Source organism: Ostrinia nubilalis, chromosome 22 (assembly GCF_963855985.1).
Source record: "Ostrinia nubilalis chromosome 22, ilOstNubi1.1, whole genome shotgun sequence".
Classification (NCBI taxonomy): Eukaryota; Metazoa; Arthropoda; class Insecta; order Lepidoptera; family Crambidae; genus Ostrinia; species Ostrinia nubilalis.
In genome coordinates, this window is record NC_087109.1 from 1,700,508 (window position 1) to 1,724,821 (window position 24,314).

General features: G+C 38.8%; 1 protein-coding gene across 1 annotated transcript in view; it reads right to left on the reverse strand.

Moving 5' to 3' along the window:
* Positions 1-4,556: 4,556 nt before the first annotated feature.
* The window catches only part of LOC135083088 (serine protease inhibitor dipetalogastin), a 107,880-nt gene continuing 88,122 nt past the window's right edge, over positions 4,557-24,314 (reverse strand). Inside the window, exons 3-12 of the mRNA XM_063977852.1 lie at positions 13,092-13,232; positions 12,398-12,545; positions 11,681-11,842; positions 10,680-10,823; positions 10,059-10,223; positions 8,176-8,337; positions 7,553-7,678; positions 6,966-7,142; positions 6,381-6,539; positions 4,557-5,722 (exon numbers count right to left, since the gene is read on the reverse strand). Coding sequence (XP_063833922.1) covers positions 5,644-5,722; positions 6,381-6,539; positions 6,966-7,142; positions 7,553-7,678; positions 8,176-8,337; positions 10,059-10,223; positions 10,680-10,823; positions 11,681-11,842; positions 12,398-12,545; positions 13,092-13,232 — 1,463 coding nt within the window. The 3' untranslated portion in view covers positions 4,557-5,643. The remainder of the gene's footprint in view (positions 5,723-6,380; positions 6,540-6,965; positions 7,143-7,552; positions 7,679-8,175; positions 8,338-10,058; positions 10,224-10,679; positions 10,824-11,680; positions 11,843-12,397; positions 12,546-13,091; positions 13,233-24,314) is intronic.

The window sequence follows — 24,314 nt, forward strand, 5'->3', positions numbered from 1 at the left end:
TTCCGATAGTCCAGTAACGTTTGCTACGATTTTGTTTAACGGTATATCTTGTTGATATTCATCAGAATTTGGATCCAGTTTTTTTTAATAAAATATTCATAAACGTTAAAAGTTATTTGCTTGCACTGACTATTAATTTTATGTCCGAAAATCTTTCGACTCATCTTATAAATGTAATCTCATATATAGCCCTCAAAAAGCGTCCGTAACAAATAACACAAGCGTTCGCTAGCCGCATCGCCAGCGAAATGGATTTTGACAAGAATGCGCCTGCCGCCCGCACCCCGTACGAATCCCGTTTTCGTCACGCCCCTGTGTCCCCGCGTTCCGCAAGCGAGGACATATTTAAGCGGCCTACCTATAGAACAAAAGATTGCTCCTAAATAATAACCAAGTCTGCTCGGGCTCAAAATATACGCAATAAAATACATAGTACAAGTCTAGGAACCTTACGCCCGTATTCACAAGCATTACTATGAGGTCTCACACTGCGCGTGAAGGCACAGGGTGATACACGAACATTGGTTCGTGTATCACCCTGTGTGTCATTACACCACAGAGCTCTATTCAATGCTGTGCCTTCTATTTTCTGCTTCACTTAAGCAAACATCGTTTGTGAATACTAGCGTTAGTCTTGTCAAGATCCCAAAGTGCTTTGCTAAGTTTGGGACTAGAGGCGCAGTGTAAAATGCCCAAGGATATTTATTTGTTTATTATATTCAATAATTAAATTTTGAATTCTCAAAAAAAAACTAGTGTAATTTAGCATCTCATGATTACAAAATAAAAAGATCTAGAATAAAGTAGAGAAATCTTAGAAACATACATGTGTTCTGTTCATTTTCTTGCCCTGGACAAATAACAAAGACAACCTAATTACCGGAACTGCATAATAAGTAAGCCTAGTTGGTTTATAAAATACATTATTTTTAGATGTTATTTGTCGAAGGATGCCAAATTCAATGTCCTCACGTGATTGAATGATGTAGGAGTCTTCATGGTTTGTTAACGGAATTAACATCGGTTGTGAGTTTGAATCCAATAATTTTAATACATTCTGATGTTACCTAGTTCGTTTCAACCAAATGATTTCCACTGTTGGACGAATGATTTCCATAACGACTGGTCCTGTGCTGCCCGCATCCAGGCACTTCCCGGGACCTTCACCAGACCGTTGGTTCACCTAGTGGAGGCGTGCCTACACTACGTCTTCCGGCATTCTGATCAGTCATCACATTCTAATGTAACAAATAAATTTTCTCTCTTTCTAAATCTATCGTTCTTTCCTTCTTTCTAGTGCAACCATACAATAATCCAAGATCCGTGCATTCAAAGATAATTGTCATCATCATCATTTTAGCCATAGGACGTCCACTGGTGAACATAGGTCTCCCCCAATGTTTTCCATGTTGATCGATTGGTAGCGGCCTGCGTCCAGCGCTTCCCTGCTACCTTTATGATGTCGTCGGTCCACCTTGTAGGTGGACATCCCACGCTGCGTTTTCCGGTACGCGGCCTCCGTTCCAGAACCTTGCTGTCCCACACCTCGTCAACCCGCCTGCCAAGCATGGCGAGTATCGGCAATAATCCCCCAATGAGAAAGATAATTGTACAAAAAAAATAACACATGCTTCTGTTTCTAAGCTTTTATCGTTGTCAAACATATCAATGAACAGTGATGCTTAATCAAATAGCTACTTTAGTGCCATCATATAACTATTTGTGTATAGGCTCATCTTTGTACAAATATCAGAAGATACATTTTATGACATTACGTTTGATTTAACTATAGGGACCTACATAGCAGTTACCTATTATAGTTCCAAAATACTGAACTGTCCTAACCATGACATTGATAGCGGGGCGCCACCGTCAATACCGGATCGCTGGTTCCGATTTTTGCCATGTTGGAAACCATATAGTTGAACGATGGTAGCGCCCCCCTGTCATTGAGTTTGGTGGGACAGTTCAGCGTGGGTCATTCTATAGTAAGTAACGTCCACCCACAAGGTGACAGTTTTCTATTTTTCTATCTGTTCTCTGATATCTATCTTTTACCCGAATAAGATTTTTTTGGACAACTCTTTTTTAATCAGTTACCAACACCAAATCTATGGTCTCGATCCTCTTCACTCAAAATGACATACTTTGTCAAACGCTCCCACAACAGTTTATAAAATGCAGTCCATTATTTTGAATTGTGTGTTTCAAACATAATTTGTGTATTTATTATTCCAAATGTAAAGGCATGGTTTGGAAATGGTTGATCTCATACATTTTGATGGTCGGTTAGTATTATTGATAAATAATAAAATAAAAATAAAATAAATACTAGAGCGACAGTAGTAGGTATATTGAAGTTCGTTCGTTCGTTTCAGCCAAATGACGTACACATTTGGATAAAGGTCTCCCCCAATGATTTCGACAACGACCGGTCTTCCCACGACTTCACCAGATCGTCGGTTACCCTCTGATCACCACTCAAGCTTAACTGTCCCTACGGCCATCAGCTCTACAAGCTATATACTCCGACCACTGCTACTTAATTTTAGCAAAGATGACTATTTTACCAGATCGTCGGTCCACCTAGTAGGAGGCCTACCCACGCTACGTCTTCCAGCCCATGGTCGCTACTCGAGAAGTTTCCTACCCCAACGGCCATCGTCTCTACGTGCCCCGCCCACTGCCACTTGATTTTAGCAATTCTGCGAGCTATGTTACTTTGGTTCTCCTGCGGATCTCCTCATTTCTGATTGGCGGGAAGAGCCTGGATGCGGGCAGCGCAGGAACGTGCATTGGGCAAAACCTTGGGGGAGGCCTTTGTCCAGCAGTGGACGCCATTTAGATGGGACGAATGATATGACTATTTTAGATGATATCCTCTTTCTTCCAGTGGCAATTCTCCACCGCTACGACGCTCTCAACCTGGACACCTTCAAGCAGTTCACGAGTAAGCTTCAGGCATTGGTCGACGAGCTGGCAGGCTACTTTGCACCCGTCGGGTACCCGATCGAGCTCGTCGCGAGGTTCTGTACATTGCAGAAACTGTCAATGGTATTGTTTAGATAGATATCTAGATTTATAACGTGTTTACGGTGATCTGTTTCTTTACGAGATCGAATCAGGAATGAGGAGATCCGTAAACGAAATGAAGTCACTGACAGCTCATCGGATTAGCAAGCTGACGTGGCAATGAGCATGGGGCAACATGGTTCTGGAGTGCGCTGAAATGCGCTGCGTGGGACGTCCACCTTCAAGGTGGACATGACATAGCCTGACGAAATAACAAGCTAAAGTGGAAATGGGAAGGGCACATAGTATGCAGAACTGATGACAGTTGGGGCAACAAGGTTCTGGAGTGGAGGCAACGCAAGTGCAGCGTAGGACGTCCATCTACAAGGTACATAGACGATATCATAATGGTAGCTGAAAAGCGCTGGACGCAGACCGCTACCAACCGGTTACTCTGGAATTATTGGATGAGGTCTATGTCCAGCAGTGGACGTCCTATGGTTGAAAGGATGATGAACATGTGTAACGTGTGTATTATGGCCTCCCACTCTATGGACCAACGATCTGGCAATCACGTTAAGCACTGAATGCAGCGCAAGACCGGTCGTTATAGAAATTCCTAGAGAGGTCTTTGTCCAGCACTGAACACCCTTTTGCTGAAACGAACGAATTTTTATCTATGAACTCCACAAATATTCTTAACGTCTGTATCAATTTTATCTGAATAACCTTGTAAAAGTGTACTTAGACAGAAATTAATTTTTGAGCAAATACATACAGTCGACGAAAATATCTCTAATAAAATAATTGCCAAAAATATCTACGCCAATCACGAAGCGAACAAACATAGACGAGTAAATTGCAAATTAAATAAAAGTTTAAAAATAACTCCTTTGGCACAAAACCACAGAGTCACAATGAAACTGTGCGAACTAGCTAACTCTTAGAGTAGGCGCACACCGTTGATTTTTCGTCGGCCGATAGTTTAGTCGGGCAGTTGATCAGTATGGGCATGTATGGGAGTGCGCACACTACGCCGATTCGATTGGCCGATTCTTCATACAATTTAAAATCGAGCACAACTATCGGCCAACTAAAAATCAACGGTGTGCGCCTACTCTTACTAAAATCATATGATTTGTGATTGGTTGTAGCGTTTATGCATAAATCTACATATTAATTACTAGCGGCCGCCCGCGACTTTTTACCCCTTAGGGGTTGAATTTTTCAAAATCCCGTCTTAGTGAGCGTTCTAAAAGGAACCCCCATGCAAAATTTGAGACTCCTAGCACTTGTAGTTTCTGAGATTTCGTGATGAGTGAGTGAGTCAGTCAGTCAGTGACCTTTCCCTTTTAAAGATGTAGGTTTTACGTTAGTTTTTATTTAAATGTTCCATTTTCATTTAAGGGCTCAAACACCTATCCGAAGATCTGGTTCACGACAAAGGCACTGAAATAAATTCATGAAAACTTCAAAAAACATGAAAATAAAAGAAATATAAATATTTTGTGTTGTTTATGGTGTGTGAAAAATAAAAGACAACATTTAAAAACGTTTTTTCATTTATTATTTCGTTAAAATACTCGATTGTACAGGTTAATATGAAGTTAAGTATTTCTTGTATAAAAAATTACGTGGTTTTACATTTTATTACGAAATATTGTCTTATGGCAGTGAATTATTTCAGAGAATGGTGATTGTTACATACAGTAAAGGTATTTATATTTGGATTACCCATACAATTATTGTAGTAATGTATCACAATTAACTATTATTAGCATTTTTAATTTTAAACAATACCAAGCAATGCCAAACAGCATTTAGGCAGATAATTCTACATTGTTTCATTTTTATTAATAACAATACAACACTGAGCACACAAAAAAGAAAATGACATAACTCACAAATCAAAATATTTCAGTTAGTAAAAATTAAATAGTCTTTTTTTCTAAATGCATCGAAATCTAAAAACGAATAAATAAATATTATCATTAAATGTAATTATGACGAAAATTCACTAATTATTTACAAATCACTTAAACTATTTACTTTTAGTCAATAAATAGAAAATAAATAAACAGTCAAAAACCTTTTTAGGTTTAACTTTAGAGTAAGTTAGTGTATTACTAAGAAAAAGTTTTTTTTTTTGATTTGAGTATTTTTGGCGCAGTTTTTATTTTGAAGAGTGAACAGGTCGCCAAAAATCGTGGACTCAAAAACTTCTGAATGATTCTATCAAACTTTTGTACTGATTACCATAAAATACAAAATTCTTAATATTAAAAACGCGATAAATGGAAGACGAAAATTCATATTAGTTGGTCATTAAATAAATGTACATATTCTTATGAATTGATTTATATTGATTGTTCCTTTGTCATTTCAAAAAGCTAATGTTTTTATACTTGGTTTATTACACAATTCCATATTATAAACCTTATCTCCTTGGTTTAAGGTCCAAAATAACAAAAAATGTAGCCTAAAACTCAATTTTTAAGAAATGACAAAGTTACCAAAACAAATCAATTGTCCTACATTAAAAGAGTTGGCACTAAGTTTTACAATGAACTCTAGATACAGCACGATATGGGGTAAAGCGATTATCGATACTGATGTATAAATATCGATAGTTTATCGGTAAAGGTAGTTCTTAGGCTCCTCGGCGATCGGCTCGGCGCACGTGCCCAAGTATTTGAGAGAGACCAGACTCCTGAAATGAAAGAATACATTTATTTTAATTGTCGAAGAGATGGAATACTTAAAATTTTACATTCATCATTGAAAGAAAGTAAGGAACTAGCACGTTTAAATTTCACATAAGCTTCGGGTAAGTTTTAAAAAATGAAAATGGAAGTTGCATCACTGTGGCTCCTAAAAACCCAACCAAGGTCTTTCTCATAAGCATTTTATAGACAAGCTATGTAAGTCATAAGTCTGTCGACATAACAACAATGTTACCAGCATCGATAGTTCGAGGCTTACTTTCGAACTCTCTATCACAGAGGAACTGGCTAATAAGATCCTGGGTGAAGCTCGCTTCCTCTTTCAACCTGATTATCTCTTTCCATAAATGCAGCTCAGGAGCTTTTTCGTCGTGGGTAAAAAAAATTCTGTCATAGATCGCTTCTGTAACGCCTCAGGGCCTCAGGCAGTAGATTCAAGTCAGAAGTCATGTATCTTTCTAGAGCGGCATTTCGCTATACAGTGTGATATCAAATACCTGAACCGGCATTTTGCTATGAAGTGCCATACCTAAACCTACAGTTCTCCATCAAGTATTACTAGTAGACCAGTAGTTTTCAATAAAGTATCACACCTAGACCGTCAGTTTTCCATCAACTGAGATTTCCATCAAGTTAGTGTCTTACCTAGACCGGCAGTTCTCCATCTCCAAGAAGCACTTGTTGGAGTAGGTCTTGTCATCAGTGCCGCAGACCGGGTCGTACTCGGGCGGGCAGACGCGTGCGCAGCCGGCGTATTGGAACCGGGATAGGCAGCGCTTGAGGGGCACCACGTACACGTGTTTGCTGCGGAGAAAAATGTGATTAAGCTGTGAGATTATAGGGTTGAGAATCTTGAAAATGATGCAAGATCTATCCAGAATCTTTGGCAACTAGCCTTCTAAGGGGATGAATTTAGTTACTCTGGAACATTGCTCTCCAAACCTAAAAAAGGCTAAAGGAAGTGAAGCTATTGTATTGAACGCGGATTGTAACTAATTAATGGTAATTAATTAGTAATTAATTGTCCCAAAAAAAATTTTTAAATACTAACTAGCCCCGAACAGCGACTAAAATGAATGTCCACGATTCCGGGTACAATTTGTTGGAGCTCATTACATTAAGATTGGATTGAACCTGTCTTCTACATCTATGTAGAAAATCACACGGATATAGTAAGTATGGAAGGAAGGATTCCTTCCTTTCTTAACACCAAACTTCTAATCTACTCACCCGCAGTTCTCCTTCTTCATAATACACTCGTTCTTATAAAACTTGTTGTCGGACCCGCAAACGAATGCAGGCGTATCGGGGCAGGGCTCGTTGCAGAGAGCCGTGGTGCGGCAGTGGGCTGCTGAGACCGCAACCACGTGCTGACCGCAAGTCAGGCGGCGGAGTTCGCATTTCGATCTGGAGAATAACAATAACGTGTAGCAATGAAGATTTGATTTAGAGGTACCTACGTAAAATGAGGGTCTAAAACGGTTCCTTTTGACCATCATGGTTATAGTAACTGTTATGAGAGCGGGTTGAGAAGAGGAAGAATGTTGGAGACGTCATGACCATTAATGGTTTTTGACTAAGGTATTGATGACAGAAATCATGAAAAATGTAGTTGGAGGCTAGACGTTTAACCTGGAAGTTATACCAAGTATAAATCAGACAAATAAGCTTCTCATAGCCTAGAAAGATTGTCAGCTTAAGTTGTGATTTATATTACTTGAAGGCCGAGCTGAATAGAAATCAATAGAAAGACTTACTACACTACTACTGATAGTGGACTTGGACTGAAAGAAATAAGCTGATGACGATGATCTTACTTGTAAACGTTTCCGTCGGAGCCGCAGATGGGTTTTTCGATGTCATTCTCGCAGTCGTCGGGGCAGTCAATCTCGAGTTTGGGCAGCACCGTGCAGTTTCCGAAGTGGGCCAGTTGCACGCCTTTGCTGTAAAGACAAGATTGCGTTTGTATTAGAAATTGGTACTATAAAACCTACAAAACTTATTACGCTACATGAGTCTTACGTTGCTTACTACAATCAATAAGTGGTGGTGATCGTTTACAGGTTTTTGGTTTGTGTAAGATTTGAGGTGGAGTCTCAAAATGTTTTGTAAGCCTTCTTAACTCTTGAAAAAGCTCGATCACTTTACAGTCAACCAAATATACAACTAGAACATCTGTCATACATTTTCTCAGGTCAAGACAAATCAGAACAGAACGACCCCCCAGGTCGATGGACTGACGTTCTCAAGGTGATGACAGAGTGAGCAAAGCTCGGAGATTGCGCTTGTGGGTGAGAGACCAGAATTTGTTGAAAAAAGTCAATCCGATTCCGTCCCCAGCTGTTGAAACAGAGTGCCAACAGGTGAAATGTCAACGTAAGGATGATTCGCTAGTCGGCGTTTCATTCCCTGATGATGAAACAAGATTTGCAATACTCACAGGCAAGTAGCCACTTTCAGTAGGCAGGGGTTGTTGTACACATTGGCGTCGGTGCCGCACACGGGGTCGTAGTCGGCCGAGCACTTCACGCGCAGGCATTTGTTCATCTTCGACCGGCACTTCTCCATGTCCACCTTCTTAACTATCTTCCTGTTGCTGACTCTGGAATGGAGAAGAAAATAATAATAATGAATAGAATAGAACAGAACAGAACAGCACAGAACAGAACAGAACAGAACAGAACAGAACAGAACAGAACAGAACAGAACAGAACAGAACAGAATAGAAACCTTATTATTTGCATGAAAGCTATACAAGCAGGCAAGACATAGATTCAAACAGAGAGAAGTATACAAGTGGACAATTAACTGCTTGTGCCCCTCTGACAAAAAGGTACAGCGTACATTAAGACCGCCAGGGCTTGTCTTGAAACTGATTTTCAGCGGGAATTTAATGAACTTTATTCGCAAAAGAATAAGAGGGTCTTAACAGCGACTTCTGCATAGCAAAAATCAGATTGGGATTCACAATTCAGTGAGAAATTTTAGGCTGAGAGATTGATGCATTGACATGGTACCTACATGAAACATAGGGGCTTATAATTTCAGGACAACAACGGTTACACTGACGTGATAATAAAATGTTACGGAGTACTTCTGTTTTTTATATTCTATTTGGATTGATGGAAACAAAACAACATTAGTTTAAATTTTTGTAGGTAATAGTTAAGTAGAAGCGATGAGAAGACTTCAAAATTTCAAATTGTATTAAAAGAATGATGTAGTGTAGAGTCACCCATTATAGGTTTTTAACTGAAAACAGGCCTAAAGGCAAGGTTTTATCCTTCGCCGTAGTTCAAGCTGAGTTTAATTGGAAACCATTTCGATTCTACGTAAGATAGACCAAATAAAACATTAATACATTCACAAAGGGGAGATAAAAGGAGCTTGCGAAATATCAAAATACACTTTAACAAAAATATCCAGGTTTCAGTAGGCTTATCTTCAATCTGATTTCAACCTTGTCAGCACAGCGTAAAGTTCAAATTCCCTAAGGATAGAAGCTTCAGCAAAATCGATAAAACGCTGAAAGGGTAGCCATTTTCATCCCTGAAAATCAAGGCTCGGTAGCTTAATGGTTAAAGCGTTCGCAATTGTTGAGGCAATTGCGAAGATGTTGGTTCGAATCCTTCCCGAGCTGAGTTTTTCTTTTTGAAATTGATTTATAATGTTTACAATATCATTTCATGAGCCTTTTATTCTATTTTAGGCATGTGAGAACAGAAAAATTAGTTCTAATAAAACAAGCACTGGTATAAGCGCTAGATGATCCTTCCTATTTGTAAGAGTGGATGGATCTGCTCTGTCCGAAAAATTTACTTAACGATTTTTGATGAAATTTTACACTATACAGGGTGTTAGCTAAATGGGTATATGAGCCGGCACTAGCCCATGTTAACATGGTCATATAAATGGTATGGTGGCGTCAGAAAATTGATATCTTAATTTTAATTATTTTAATTTTCATACAAATAGGATTTTATAAAATTTATTTTGTATGAAAATTAAAAAAAAAATGATGATATCAAACTGACTTCACCATACCATTTATATGACCATGTTAACATGGGCTAGTGTCGGCTCATATACCCATTTACCTAACACCCTGTATTTACACATCTTAACATAGGCTATTTATAATCGAGTTAATTGGCCAAATTACAATAAACATATCAAGCAAATCGGTGTTTATGTGACAAACTGAATTTCAAGTTTTGACATGGGTGGTTTTGCAATTGCATGCAATTTTCTAACAAATTTTGAGTTATGTCCTTATTTTCCTCAACAAGAAGGTAACCATGACCATTATCATAGCCAACATACCCGCAGTTCAGCATTTTCATCTCGCACTCGTTCCTGTAGATGCTCTCATCTGACCCGCAGACCAGCTTCTCCTTCTGTCCCGAGCAGTCAGTGGGACACGGCTCCCCGCCAGACGTCCGCTCTTGGGACACGCAGAATGCCATCGGTACTTCGAACACGTGTTTGCTGTAAGAGAAATTGGGACGAATTAGTGCATTTTTTGACTGAGAGGAATCGCGGGTTACGTTTAAAAAAATCTCGGTTCTAACACAAAAAGTTTCTATCTATTCAACTAAAATGTAGTATTGATACAGAAAATTTTGAATACCATCTTCCAGAAGAAATAAGTTCTGTTTTCTTAAAAGTAATCACTTGGAAAGAATTCAAACAAACTCTCAGTTAGACGTAGTTACAATTTTAATCCATATGATGATTTTCGTCGGGGTCCTTTTACAAATTGAATTGAAAATTGAATGAAATTAAACTGTATAGTTCTTCTTTGGTAATTATGTATTAAACTCAGTTTTTGCTTTTTTGTGGATTTGCGTGACTGCGTCCAGCAGCTGCTCAGCTAAGATGATTTCATATTTTTAAAATAGGCTCTAGTAGTAGGTATATTTTTTTCTCCTTTCTTCAACTTACCCACAATTCGTGGCCTTCATCCTACAGGCATTCGCGTAGAGCTTCCCATCAGAGCCACACGTGGGCCTAGCAACGCGCCAGCACGACTCGCGGCAGTGGCGGGTAGTTTGACAATGCTTTTTGCTGGTTCTCACGACTCCTTGTCTGGAAAAAGGTATAGAAAAGGTTTTAAGACATGGGTGCTAAATTTTTATTATTCAAAAAAGTCATTTTCCAGGTTCAGATTTCCAGATAAGTCACCAGAATATAGTAGAGACAATTTTGGGAAATATCAATCGGTGCTACTCTTGATTCTTCTTATACCCTCTTGAAGGTAGAGTCTTTGAAACAGGACTATTTCCACATCTAATTCCCACCACTGCAATCCTGTGTAGATCGCCAATAAAACCCAACCAGTGAAGGCCAAGTTTGTTCCAGGGGAAAGGGACTATTCTCATCTTTCGTTCCCACCACTGCAACTCCTGTGTAGGTAGGATCTACAGCTTTACCGCCAACAAAACCCAACCAGTGAAGGTCAAGTTTGTTCCGGAGTTCGTTCAACCAGAAAAACATAAAAGGAACGCTCTTTGAGAGAAAAAGGCCACCTAACAAGTAAGCAATGCAAGTGCTCTTATAGACCTTACCATTGGATCCTCTTAAAGGTACTAAAGGTACGTCGAGCGGCGCCTGGAATCAGTCCACGGGCCTGTAGTTGTATCTGTAAAGGTCACCTACCCACAAGTGAGCAGCTTCATCTGACAAGTGCTCTTGTAGACGTTCCCATCTGACCCGCAGATGGGGCCATCCAGCGGCGCTTGAGAGCAATCCACGGGGCAGTTCTCGCAGTATGAGCTGATGAATTACTTTAAGGCTACATACCCACAAGTGAGCAGCTTCATCTGGCAAGTGCTCTTGTAGACGTTCCCATCTGATCCGCATTTGGGGTCATCTAGGGGCGCTTGCGAGCAGTTACTGGGCAGTTCTCGCAGTATGAGCTGATGAATTACTTTATGGCTACCTACCCACAAGTAAGCAGCTTCATCTGACAAGTGCTCTTGTAGACGTTCCCATCTGACCCGCAGATGGGGCCATCCAGCGGCGCTTGAGAGCAATCCACGGGGCAGTTCTCACGATGAGCGCTGATGTTGTTGCAGGCTCCGAGATGGGACAGGCCAATGCCCACTCTGGAAAATATCAGAAAAATGGGAATTTAAATCACGAAAGGCAAGTTTTCAATTAGGTAACACCGGCAGATATAAGTAGTTTTTATTTAGGGACCCATAAAAGTACTTTATGGATAGAAGTAATCTGATGGGTCTATTTCCATAATATCTTATTTCTATCATTGCAACTGGATCTACAACTTGACTGGTGTGAAAGATTTTATGTAAAGAAATAATCATGTACCAAATGTAATGAAATGACACAACATAGGCAATTAACCTTATCTATTGAGTGTTAAAGTCATTCAATTAAGATGTTAACGCAGGGAGAGCGATGAAAGGGAAATTACAATGATGTACAGGGTAACTGCACCTGGATGCGGGCAGCGCAGGACCGTTCATTGTGGAAAACCTTGAGGGAGGCCTTTGTCCAGCAGTGGATGTCATTTGGCTGAGATGAACGAACGAACGAACAGGGTAACTGAGCCTGAGAACCTGAGTGTTGAGGGTTCATTAGATGCCACATCATCCAGGAGTTAGTTTCAACTTAACTTCATGTAACCTTCGTACACCCACCTGCAAATCTCAACTTGCAGCATGCAGCGGTTCAGGTAGGTCCTCCCGTTAGTGCCGCAGACAGGGTCCCGCTCGGAGGTGCAGCGGTGCTCGCACTTGGACCCCTGGGCCCGCGAGCACGAACCCTGGTCGGGGGCCAGTCGGACGCCTGGAAGGGGGAACAAATGGGTTGAGATGGGGCAAATTGATTTGGACATCAAAACACAAAATCCTGTTTATTGTTTTTGGTGTCATTATTTCTGTAACTAATAAGGAATCAATCGGCCATTATGGAAATCATTTGGGGAGGCCTGTGTTCAGCAGTGGACGTCCCGAAGATCGAGGAATTTGCCTAAAAGACATTTTTGTTGTGTGATAGGTAAATATGAAGCTAAAAGTTTATACTGAAAGCGGTGTGTGAGGTATCAAAGAAACAAACTCGTGTTACGAAAATCTAAAATTAAGTGAAGCATCAAATCGAACGCACAGCGTTGATTAAAGCTTTTTGATTGGTTCGTGTGTCACCCTGTGCGTCCACGCGCATTGTGAGACCTATAATGTTTGTGAATACAAGCGGCAAATTTCGTAAGTATTCATTGCTTCATCTTTCTGGAGGGCAAAAATACTGCACATACTATGTGACCCCAAAACAAATTACTGTCTTCACTTATCTCCACGACCCCAAATCATTACACCCTAACTACCCAAGAGTTACCTTTTCCACAAGTCTTCTTCCTCATCTCACAAAGCGAAGGGTAGATGTATCCATCAGTGGCGCAGACCGGTTCTCCCTGCAGGGCTGGTCCGCAGATCCTGGGACATGACGCGTCGCGCGCGCCCTCGCACCATGATGACGCTGTGGACAAAGAAATAGGCATAAGGTTTAAAATCTAGTAGATTTAGTAATTGAGAACACCCTTTTTGACGTCGGTTAAAATACCCTTGAGAGTTGGAAAAGAGAAGTTGATGAAGAAGTGTGGTGTTTTGACAAATTCTTGCGCTGTACTGGGCCATCTATGCCCATCATCATCATCATCATCAACAGCCCCTTACAGTCCACTGTTGGACTATGAGCCTCCACCACTATAGTGGACGGTTTGCCATAATCCCCACGCTTGGCAGGCGGGTTGGAGATCGCAGTTTAAAAGATTGATGTTTGTCAGAGAGCGCTGCTGCCCGTTCTCTGTTTGATGTGTAGTCCCGTCGCCTCTTACGACACCCGTGGGAAGAGTAGGGGTTGGTGACAAATATATTCTACTCTGCCGTCACCACACGGCTTCTATGCCCAGATTATAATATTAACCTTAATACGAAAAGATATTCAAAATTGAATCGATGTTTAGACTGATTCTATTGTCGCCGTCGTTTTGTTATGTGATGGTTAAAACTGTGAGATACAGGCAAATACTGTGAACTGTCTTACTTCCTACAAAGATTTTTAGAGCAAAATCTCTGTTACACGACACAAAGGGACTGTTGCCAGTTGCCACTAGTTATAAAACTAAAGTATTCTTCCTTTATAGGTATGAGTACTTACAAAAAAATAATTATGATAAATTCTACCTACCACAGCTGAATAAGCTGGTCAAAAAATTACCCTTTTATTTGATCCTGGATTTAATCCCTTCCATTCAAGAGAATATCGGACGATTTACACAAAACCCAGACAGCCTTCCACAATCCTCTACCCTTTCGCATCCTCCTCAAACTCTGCCGTATCACTCCGCGGTTTATCAGAAACAGCGACCTCTAATGGACTTTCGTGGTACTAACGAGTGCGGGCCGCGGGCTAGCCTCTAAAACGGCGGCCATGAAAACAGCGATTACATTCTGTAAAAGGACAATTGGAATGGACAAAGTTTTAGCAACTGGTCAAAATTTTATTTATTTATTTATTTATATTAGGAACACCAGGGCTTACATAATTGATTATTTTACAATTAATAACACTTGATAACCACTTATAGGTCCCCACAGATAGAATTGTGGTGGATATTTAAAGAAATTATAAAAAACAGATATCATTAAATGATACACGATACACCCTTAGATTAATAAAACCTAGATGGATAGTCTTCATACAAACGCTTCGTCAAGAGTGAGGCAAAAATCTTATGTCATTAGTGTCAATTTTGTTGGGGAGTGTAGACAGTGAAGGCGATTTTCCCGAAAGTAGGGAAATTTTTAATACGTTTTTAATTATTTTATAACTAACAAAAACAAAACGCATCATGTACTTACTTATTTATTGAATTCAAAGTACCTACCTAATTACAATAAGATAAATCGACTGAAAAGTCTCGATTTCATAAAAAAGGAAGTGTAACACTGGTCACTTTCTTTAGTTTTTCTGATGTATTTAGACACCCTTTCACAGCACAAACCGTCTTAATTAATTAAAAGTCGTCGGACGTGTTTACCAATTTTTCACTTTGACAGTTCATGTGACGTTTACGAGTAAGCCATTCTGGCTTACTAAAATCTGCCTCACCTTTCGTGCACTGACTTCTATCTAGGTTTTATTAATCTAAGGATACACCTAATGTTGTATTGAAGAGATAGCAATTTAACCATATTTGGACTTCCCGTTACCTCATATTTATAATAAAAAACACGATATAAAAAAAACCTACATGATAGGCTTGAAAACGCTCGCTCAGCAGCCGCCTAAGCGCTGGTATGCTAGTATAGAATAAATCAATATCTAGTTCCTTACTCAGTCTGTTTAATCTATCTTAACTGAAAGATAAAGTAAACCCACAAGTAATACTACACTATCTTAGTTATTAAATAATAGGTACCAAGATGCTTTAGATAAATACTTTTGTGTTTTAATTTGCTGCTAGAATAATTAATATCGTGTACTAGAAAATAGAGCTACAGGAGCACTATAAAAATCATAATCATAATATCTTTATTGCTTCATGTGGTAAGCTTAATTTAAAAGCTCATAAAATTCATAGTTTATGACGGACAACTCACAAAAACAGACATAGAATAGATATTGTTTTAACTACGAGAAGCGATGGAAAACCCCAAATTAAAATTAATTCATAAGAGTAGATATTAATAGAAGATTGTCCAGATGCAAGCTTTGACAGATCTTTTCCAGCATATCTACTACAGCTTGACTGCCAATAAAAACCCAATCAATGACGTTACAAAATGGCTTAAAAACCGTAAAATCGCTGTATTGGTGGCCCCATAAGAACGTTCGCAGCGATACAGCGTTTTCTATGTTCTAAGATAGTGTATCTCCTTATTTGAGGTAACGTGAAAATGTATGAGGCTCCAAGCTGTTGCCATTCTTGGCCAGATGGCTGAGTCGCCTCGGGCAGACCCGGGTTCGGTGCCTTGTAGAGTCAATTTGAGAATTATTTTTTACTAGCTTTTGCCCGCGGCTTCACCCGCGTGAAATTTAGTTTGTCACAAATCGTCATAAATTATAACCTACATGTTATTCTGGGTTATAAACAATAATACTGTAAAGTTTCATCAAAATCCGTTCAGTTGTTTTTGCGTGAAAGAGTAACAAACATCCAGACATCCAAACTTTCGCATTTATAATATTATAGTAGGATTAGTAGGATAGGATGGATGACAAGGCATTTTTTATGCATGACAAGGCATTTTTTATGCATGACAAGGCATTTTTTATGCATGACAAGGCAGGTATTAGACCGTAATCGCACCTGGATGCAGTCTAGGATAGTACATATATGCCCTGTAAGTGCCCACAATCTTGCCTTGGCTGATGCTGAGAGGTGGGAATAGTCCCGTAGATATCTTGAGACCTTCAGGACTATTCCCACCGCTGCAACTCTAGTGTAGCCAGGATCTACAGCTTGACCGCCAGTAAAAACCCAACCAGTGAAGGTCAAGTTTGTCCCTGGGGGGAAAGTTAACTGTCATTGGACCCGCAACGAAATCGATCAGAGGGTTGAGTGTGAGTTTAAATCAAACGTCCTCACTAGTGAGCGCGTTAAAAAAATACACTCGACATCAAATAAATCGCACCTCCCGCGACAAGCACTTTCAAATGTTGCATCCCCACTTCCCACCAATATTGGCACCATTTAAAAGCCTAGTTCAAAACTTCATTTCATTAAAGGAAAGGTTTTTACCCCAAAAATGTGTCTTTAGAAGGATCCAGAGTCACTTCTTAAAGAAATAGGTAGTTACGCTTGAGCCAACTTTTATGGCTATAAAACTGTTAAGTTGGGATTAATCGCTATCCATCTGTTAAAGAGGACACGTGATATCATTATTTGGTTTTATAACCATAAAAATGTGTCTAATTGGTCCCAGAGGTGAGCCCAAAGTGAGGTCTTTTTTCAAGTCACATTTATGGTATACGTTAATCCATTATTATGAAATTAAATGTGATTTTCTTAAAAGATATTTATTGGGCTTTCAAAACACCAATATTGTTAGGGCAGGGCACCATGATTGTGTCAGAAAAAAAACTTTAAAGTTCGCGTCGCGGAAGGTGCGGTTTATTTGATGTTGAGTGTATATGAAAATTTTATTTCTTGAAAGTTTTCGCTAGGGGCGCTGTACAATCCGTCATACATCACTTTTTTACGCGGTTGACATCGAATGCGTTTGACGTAAACTCACACTACACACTAGGCTCCCAGAAGAATATACGAGGAGTTCGAAGTTCTCTATCTTGTGACCTTCGTTAAAATAGATCGCAATTGCATTCAACAATGCATCTGTGCTAGCAGGCCAGCAAATAGGATGTGACCCAAATACCTCCGGGCCGCGAACGGAAGGTCCCTTATACTGACGTCTTAACAAATAGCTAGTAGTGTAGTCTAGTGGTTTGATGGAGAGAATGATAGTCTTGGGTTCGGTTCCCAAAATTATTTTGTAATTAGTTACCAGTTTGGTTAGGGTCTTAACTTATAGACTCGTGCTCCGGCAGTAGAGACTTACTCAGGCTGGGTTACACAATCTTTCTTTAACTTTAACAAATGTCAGAAATCTGTTAAACTCCATACAAAACACACTGGTTATCGTTATATTTACGGTTAAAGTTAGGTGGTCAGCCTTAAAATTTTATTCTCTGTTAGATTTACGTTAAGAGTAGGCGCACACCATTGATTTTTTTCGTCGGCCGATAGTTTACTCGGGCAGTTGATCAGTATGGGCATGTATGGGAGTGCGCACACTACGCCGATTCGATTTGGCCGATTCTTCATACAAATTAAAATCGGGCACAACTATCGGCCAGCTAAAAATCAACGGTGTGCGCTTACTCTAAACTGACAGTATAATTGAGTCATTTCAGATGCTCGTGGTAGCTTCTTTATCTAAATATAATAATGCTGCAGGTAGATGTTATGACTTAGGCATCCACTAAGAGAGGATTTTACGAAACTCCACCCCTAACGGGGTAAAACGGGATCCACGCGTACGAAATCGCGGGCGGCGGCTAGTTGTTTAATAACCAACAAGACGTACCTACACTAAAATAATCTTTACGACGTTTTTGAACTTAATCTAAGTGCTGTTTTAATTTGGTTGCATTTATATCTAACAACAGGGTTGTGAACTGAAATTTATGTTGGAGACATTGAGATATACTTAATGTTCTTACTTCAATGGTCGGGGATGGAACGATTTTCGAATCATAGTCCAGTCATTATAGTAAGTTCACCTCGGAATTCGAGATACCCAGCTGTAAGTCTGTAAATACGTGTATATTGACACCCTAAAAGTTGTCTCAAAACCTACATATGGTAGGGTGTAAGCACCTATTAAATTTCAAGGTCAACGGTCACAAAAATCGGTTTTTTGCGCTTTTTTTAGAAATATCTCATTTCCTGTGGGTTTTTTGCTATTTGTATTTATTATCAATATTGTAGAATACTAAATTCTCTACAAATTTTGTTTAAAAACTTTTTTTATACGGTGAACCGTTTTCGAGATAGAGGGCGGAGAGCGCGCGGTCACTGCATCACTTCAGGTCTACTTAAGCGGTTTAGATTTTTCATACAAAAGGATTTTCCCGCTAATTCCTGTGGGAATTTCGGGAATTCCTTGTTGTAACTAAGCTTTGAGTTTACTAAGGTACCTACATGCCAAATTTCAAGCGTCTAACTTCCGTTAAGCGTTTAGATTTTTCATACAAAAGGATTTTCCCGCTAATTCCTGTTCCCGTGGGAATTCCTAAGTAAACCATAACCTGCCCAGGTGTATGAAGAATAATTGTACCAAGTTTCGTTAAAATCCGTCGAGTAGTTTTTGTTTCTATAAGGAACATACAGACGGACAGAATTCTATACATGAAATATATTTTCAAAATAACTATCAGGGGGTGATTAGTGATCGATACTGATGCCAAAAATGCAATCAGTAAAATTTTTGTCTGTCTGTCTGTCCGTCTGTATGTTCCTTATAGAAACAAAAACTACTCGATGGATTTTAACGAAACTTGGTACAATTATTCTTCATACACCTGGGCAGGTTATGGTTTACTTAGGAATTCCCACGGGAACAGGAATTAGCGGGAAAATCCTTTTGTATGAAAAATCTAAACGCTTAACGGAAGTTAGACGCTTGAAATTTGGCATGTAGGTACCTTAGTAAACTCAAAGCTTATTTACAACAAGTAATTACCGAAATTCCCACGGGAATTAGCGGGAAAATCCTTTTGTATGAAAAACCTAAACCGCTTAAGTTGACCTGAAGTGATGCAGTGACCGCGCGCTCTCCGCCCTCTATCTCGAAAACGGTTCACCGTATAAAAAAAGTTTTTAAACAAAATTTGTAGAGAATTTAGTATTCTACAATATTGATAATAAATACAAATAGCAAAAAACCCATAGGAAATGAGATATTTCCAAAAAAAGCGAAAAAAACCGATTTTTGTGACCTTTGACCTTAAAATTTAATAGTTGCTTACACCCTACCATATGTAGGTTTTGAGACAACTTTTAGGGTGTCAATATACAAGTATTTACAGACTTACAGCTGGGTATCTCTAATTCCGAGATTCTTACCTAATTTAAGCTTAAATGACTGGACTATCAGCTGTTCGTAACCTAACAAACAAAGACGCAAACGAATAACAATTTTTATTTTAGTGTACTAAGGTCCTAAATCAATGTACTTGGATAGTGCGTAATGGTCTACTTCACATAATAAAATTACCATATCCCATTGAAGACCACGTGTTTTTATGGCCGTTTCTATGTCATGGTGTCAAGGTCTTATGAATGGGGAATTTAGAAGACGTCTTAACCTTCTCATTATGACGTCTCAAGATTTGGTAAGTATTTGGTCTGTCACAGAAAGACTATCGTAAAAAAGAGAAATAAAAACTCATTTTATTTTTGCAAGTAGGCTTTTAAAAAGCACTTTTACCTTAGATTAATAAAACCTAGATAGATAATCAGTGCACGAAAGGTGAGGCAGTTTTTAGGGAGCCGGCACGGCTCACCCGTAAACGTCACATGAACTGTCAAAGTGAAAAATTGGTAAAAACGTCCGACGAATTTTAATTAATTAAAACGGTTTGTGCTGTGAAAGGGTGTCTAAAATATATCAGAAAAACGAAAGAAAGTGACCAGTGATACATTTCATAAGTGAGTACTACAATTCGACGCGTATTTTGCTTGAATTTGGCTTTCAAAAATTAAATACGGGAATGATACCAGTAACAAGAAAATTTATTTCCCAATTGTTCGCCGTACAAATACACTTCCTTTTTTATGAAATCGAGACTTTTAAGTCGATTTATCTTATTGCTACTATGTAGGTACTTTGAATTCAATAAATAAGTAAGTACATGATGCGTTTTGTTTTTGTTAATTATAAAATAATTAAAAACGTATTAAAAATTTCCCTACTTTCGGGAAAATCGCCTTCACTGTCTACACTCCCCAACAAAATTGACACTAATGACATAAGATTTTTGCCTCACTCTTGACGAAGCGTTTGTATGAAGACTATCCATCTAGGTTTTATTAATCTAAGACTTTTACACGTCCCGATATTAACCTTACCACTGCTTCGGGACAATAAATGGGCCAGTGCTGAGAAAAAGCAGCGCAAGAAACTCACGCCCGTATTCACAAACATTACTAAGAGGTTTCACAGTGCGCGTGGACGCACAGGGTGACACACGAACCAATCACAGAGCTCTATTCAACGCTGTGCGTTCGATTTACTGCTTCACTTAAGTAAGCATTTAGCGAATACGGGCGTCAGTCAATCACAAAGTTCATTTTAATGCATTCCTACAGGGAACACAACTTCACATCGTATTCCATCATAGATATTAATTTGATTTTTTGTCTCATAAAATCTATACTAATAATATGAATGCGAATGTCTGTCTCTCTTTCAAGCCTAAACCACTGAACCAATTTTGATGAAATTTGGCATATAGATAGTTTGAGTCCCGGGAAAGGACATAGGATAGTTTTTATCCCGGTTTTTGAAACAGGGGCAGGAAAGTTTTTCTGTGACAGACAAAATTCTACGCAGGCGAAGCCGCGGGCGGAAAGCTAGTAGAGAAATAAAGAACATAATCTATTAATTGTCAGAAGAACACACCAATGTATAAAGAAATGTTAAGTTTAGATAATGCCCACGATTATGGTATTTATGATCATAATAGCCCTCTCTTTCCTTTTAATAAGAAAGGAAAGAGAGATGCTGGCTTTTCCCAACAGATATAATGAATCATCAGTCCCGTTAATTCTCAAACCATACAATTTCGAGCAAATTACAAAACCGTTTAAAATTGCATCGTTTTCTTAAATGGTTTCTTGTAAACTCGTAAATTTTATGTTTTTTAACAATAACTTACTCGGTTATGATAAAAATACTCATTAAATTAAGTTGTATTTAATTATAAAGGCTCTTCGAAGCTGTACAGTCGACCGCATATGAAATGTAGAGCATTTTGGTTGCAAAAAAGCCCTTTTTTATCCACAACGAGGAAGCTCTTGGCCTGTATCTCACCTGATGGTAAGTGACGATCAGGCTGAAGGTGGAAGCGAGCTTCACCCGGAATTCTCAACCACAGAGGAACTGGCTATCTTACCTCTAACTGCCGGAACACAACAATGCTGTTACAGACTTAGGTAAGTAGCTAGCCAGGCGGACTTGGAACAAGCCGTACCACCAACCAAAGCAAACAGAAAATTCTGCCCCCACTGGGAATCGAACCCGGGACCTCTGTGTCTGAAGCAGGTGGTCTAACCACTAGATCACAGAGGCGGTTAAAACCCTTAAAACCCTTATCACGACTACATAAGTAGTCATAGTATGTATACCTTGATGCGTGACTGTACTTAAGTACAGTTAATTCCAAAAAGTTGTATTTTTTTCTGTAAAATTACTACTTAGAGGTTGATGAGGCAATAAACGGCTCTATGTGGTTGATTGTACTTTTATTACTATGAATTATTAAGATTGCTACTGTTTACATTAAGCTTAGTTTTGAGTAGAGGTAAATATAAAAAGACTTTGACCGATAAGATAATATACATCGAGATAGAGTATTGCAATATCTTTGTTGTTAAAGACGCTATATAAAATTATTTATTTAATAAAGTAATATTGTGTTTTTGAATAGCTAAATTAATAACCATCAAAAGCTGGTAGGGCTATTAACTTATTGTTCCACAAACGAAAAAGAAAAGAATTACACAAATAATTGGAGGGTTTATTTAACTGTGCTTACCAGTTGGCGCCACTGGCGACTGATACGAACTTGCTCGACTGTGGCGCCAAACTGGTTTCAAGGGTACAGCGAATAGGCCATGCTAGACTGTGTCTCAACCCTCCTTAAAAATTCAGCCCTTGTTTAAAAAATAACTGTTTACGTCACTTTGCCTTCCCGCAATTTGAATCAAATCGATAATTGGATTTTAGAACGCATAAACAATGCCGTAGTTCGAAATTTGAATTACGCGCCAACGCGCCGTCAATGACGTGCGGTCCTGTCATAGACTTTTTTATTCCGTTGAGATCTCAAACTGCGTGTTTCGTGCCGCGTCAAAACTGATAATAGTGTAAATTACGCAAAAATGTGGTGATTTCGGGCTGTGATCGGATTCCCTAAGATCCAGCAGGATATTGGAAAGTGAGGTAAACGGACCTTTTCATCTTCACGTGGTGGATCACCGGTGAGAAGAATTGATGTGCTGCAAGTAAGTGAACCTATCGTTTGTATTTTTTGATTCGGTAGTGTTCAGGGCGCGAAGTGACCGCTGTATTCCTCACTTGCCCATTTTCTTCATTCAATCTTTTCATTTATATTGACTATTTAATTTTTTTTTGTGTAAAAGTAATATTGAAAATAGAAGAAAAAAGATATAGCATTATTCCACAACGGTCAAAGGTAAAGTTAATGTTTTAAAGTAAATAAATATTTTAAAATAGTAAGACACGGGTCATAACGCGACGTTTATTAATGAGTTGCATTATGTACTCACGGCTTGACGTTTCATATAATACATACATAATGTAACTCATTAATAAACGTCGCGTTAAGACCCGTGTCTTACTATTTTAATTGAAATGGAACGCGAACGTTTAAAATTTTATAATAAATATTTTGTTTACTGTTGTGCCCACAGCCTTATTCATAATTGTATCGTCATAAAAATATAAATTGGTTTTTCGTTATGAACGCTAATTACGATCATTAAACCATCGTTTCACATGCAGTGTAAGAACGGTAGGCTCTTTCACTCACTGAAAAGATAAGAAAGTCTGTTATCTTTGGTCTATAATTTATTTCAGATTTATTTTTTCCTTGTCTGGTGGACTATTGAAAGTTGATAATAAGATAAACATTAATTAAATAAATGTCATGTAACCATAACCTGATCCTGGGCCATCATCTGGAATCGGTAGGATTGTATACAGTGTGAGTCACTTAAATTTGATAACGATTTAATTGATAAGGAATCAGTGAAAATAAAAATTGATTTTGATAAAATAATAGTGCTTCAAAATTATTGATAGTTTTCGCATAGTTACCTAGTTGTTAAAATGAAACTGCTATTCAAAAGTTAATTTGTTTAGGTTAAAAAGAACTTATTGCTTACAGGGTTAAATGTATAGTTATTTTAGAAAGGACATGCCTTGATTATATGTTCACGGTGTAAAGTACCAAACAACGTATAAAACCATTTGCCGCTCCAATCATTTAGCGACAGGCAAGGTATGCTGGGTATGTCGTCAATGAAATGATTAAGACGTAATTATATCCGTCCGAAATTTCGCCTGCAAAAACGGATGTAAGCACCGTTTTACGAAACCAGTTCTCGATAATGATCATCATTATTTAATGACGCCTGTGTGGCGCAGTGGTTGAGGCTACGCCAAAAGTTGTGGGTTCTATCCCCATACAATACGCATTTGTTTGTGATGTTTGCTCTTTAGATGTTTTGCATTGGAGGGAAGTGAATCCTTAACTTCGAACTCATTCTATGCCCTTCTGATTAATTTCGTTGCTGATCCAATGACATTTAAACTTTCCCCCGACCGACATATAGACGTTTGACCTTCTTTAATTGGCTTTTTTGGCGGTCAAGCTGTAGATCCTGGCTACACAGGAGTTGCAGTGGTGGGAACGAGAGGTGGGAATAGTCCAGTCTTAACTCTGATTTCTGGTGTGTTGATTAATGGGACAGACAAAAATAAATAGGTCACCTTTCACTTTCTCCAGCATTGCAACTCCTCACCAGGGGGAACAACGGGAATAAACGGCTAAAACCCATCTGATGAAGGCTGAGATTTTGGGTGCCATATAAATTGGAATTAATCAGAAGAAAATAGGAATTCCCAGCTAACTATTTGACATCCTTGCACTATTTGCCAAATATTTTTGGAGCAATGGACTTAAATCGGTTTTACCCATAGCAAAACTATTTTAGAATTACTGAAAAGTAAATCCAAGTGTTCGCTC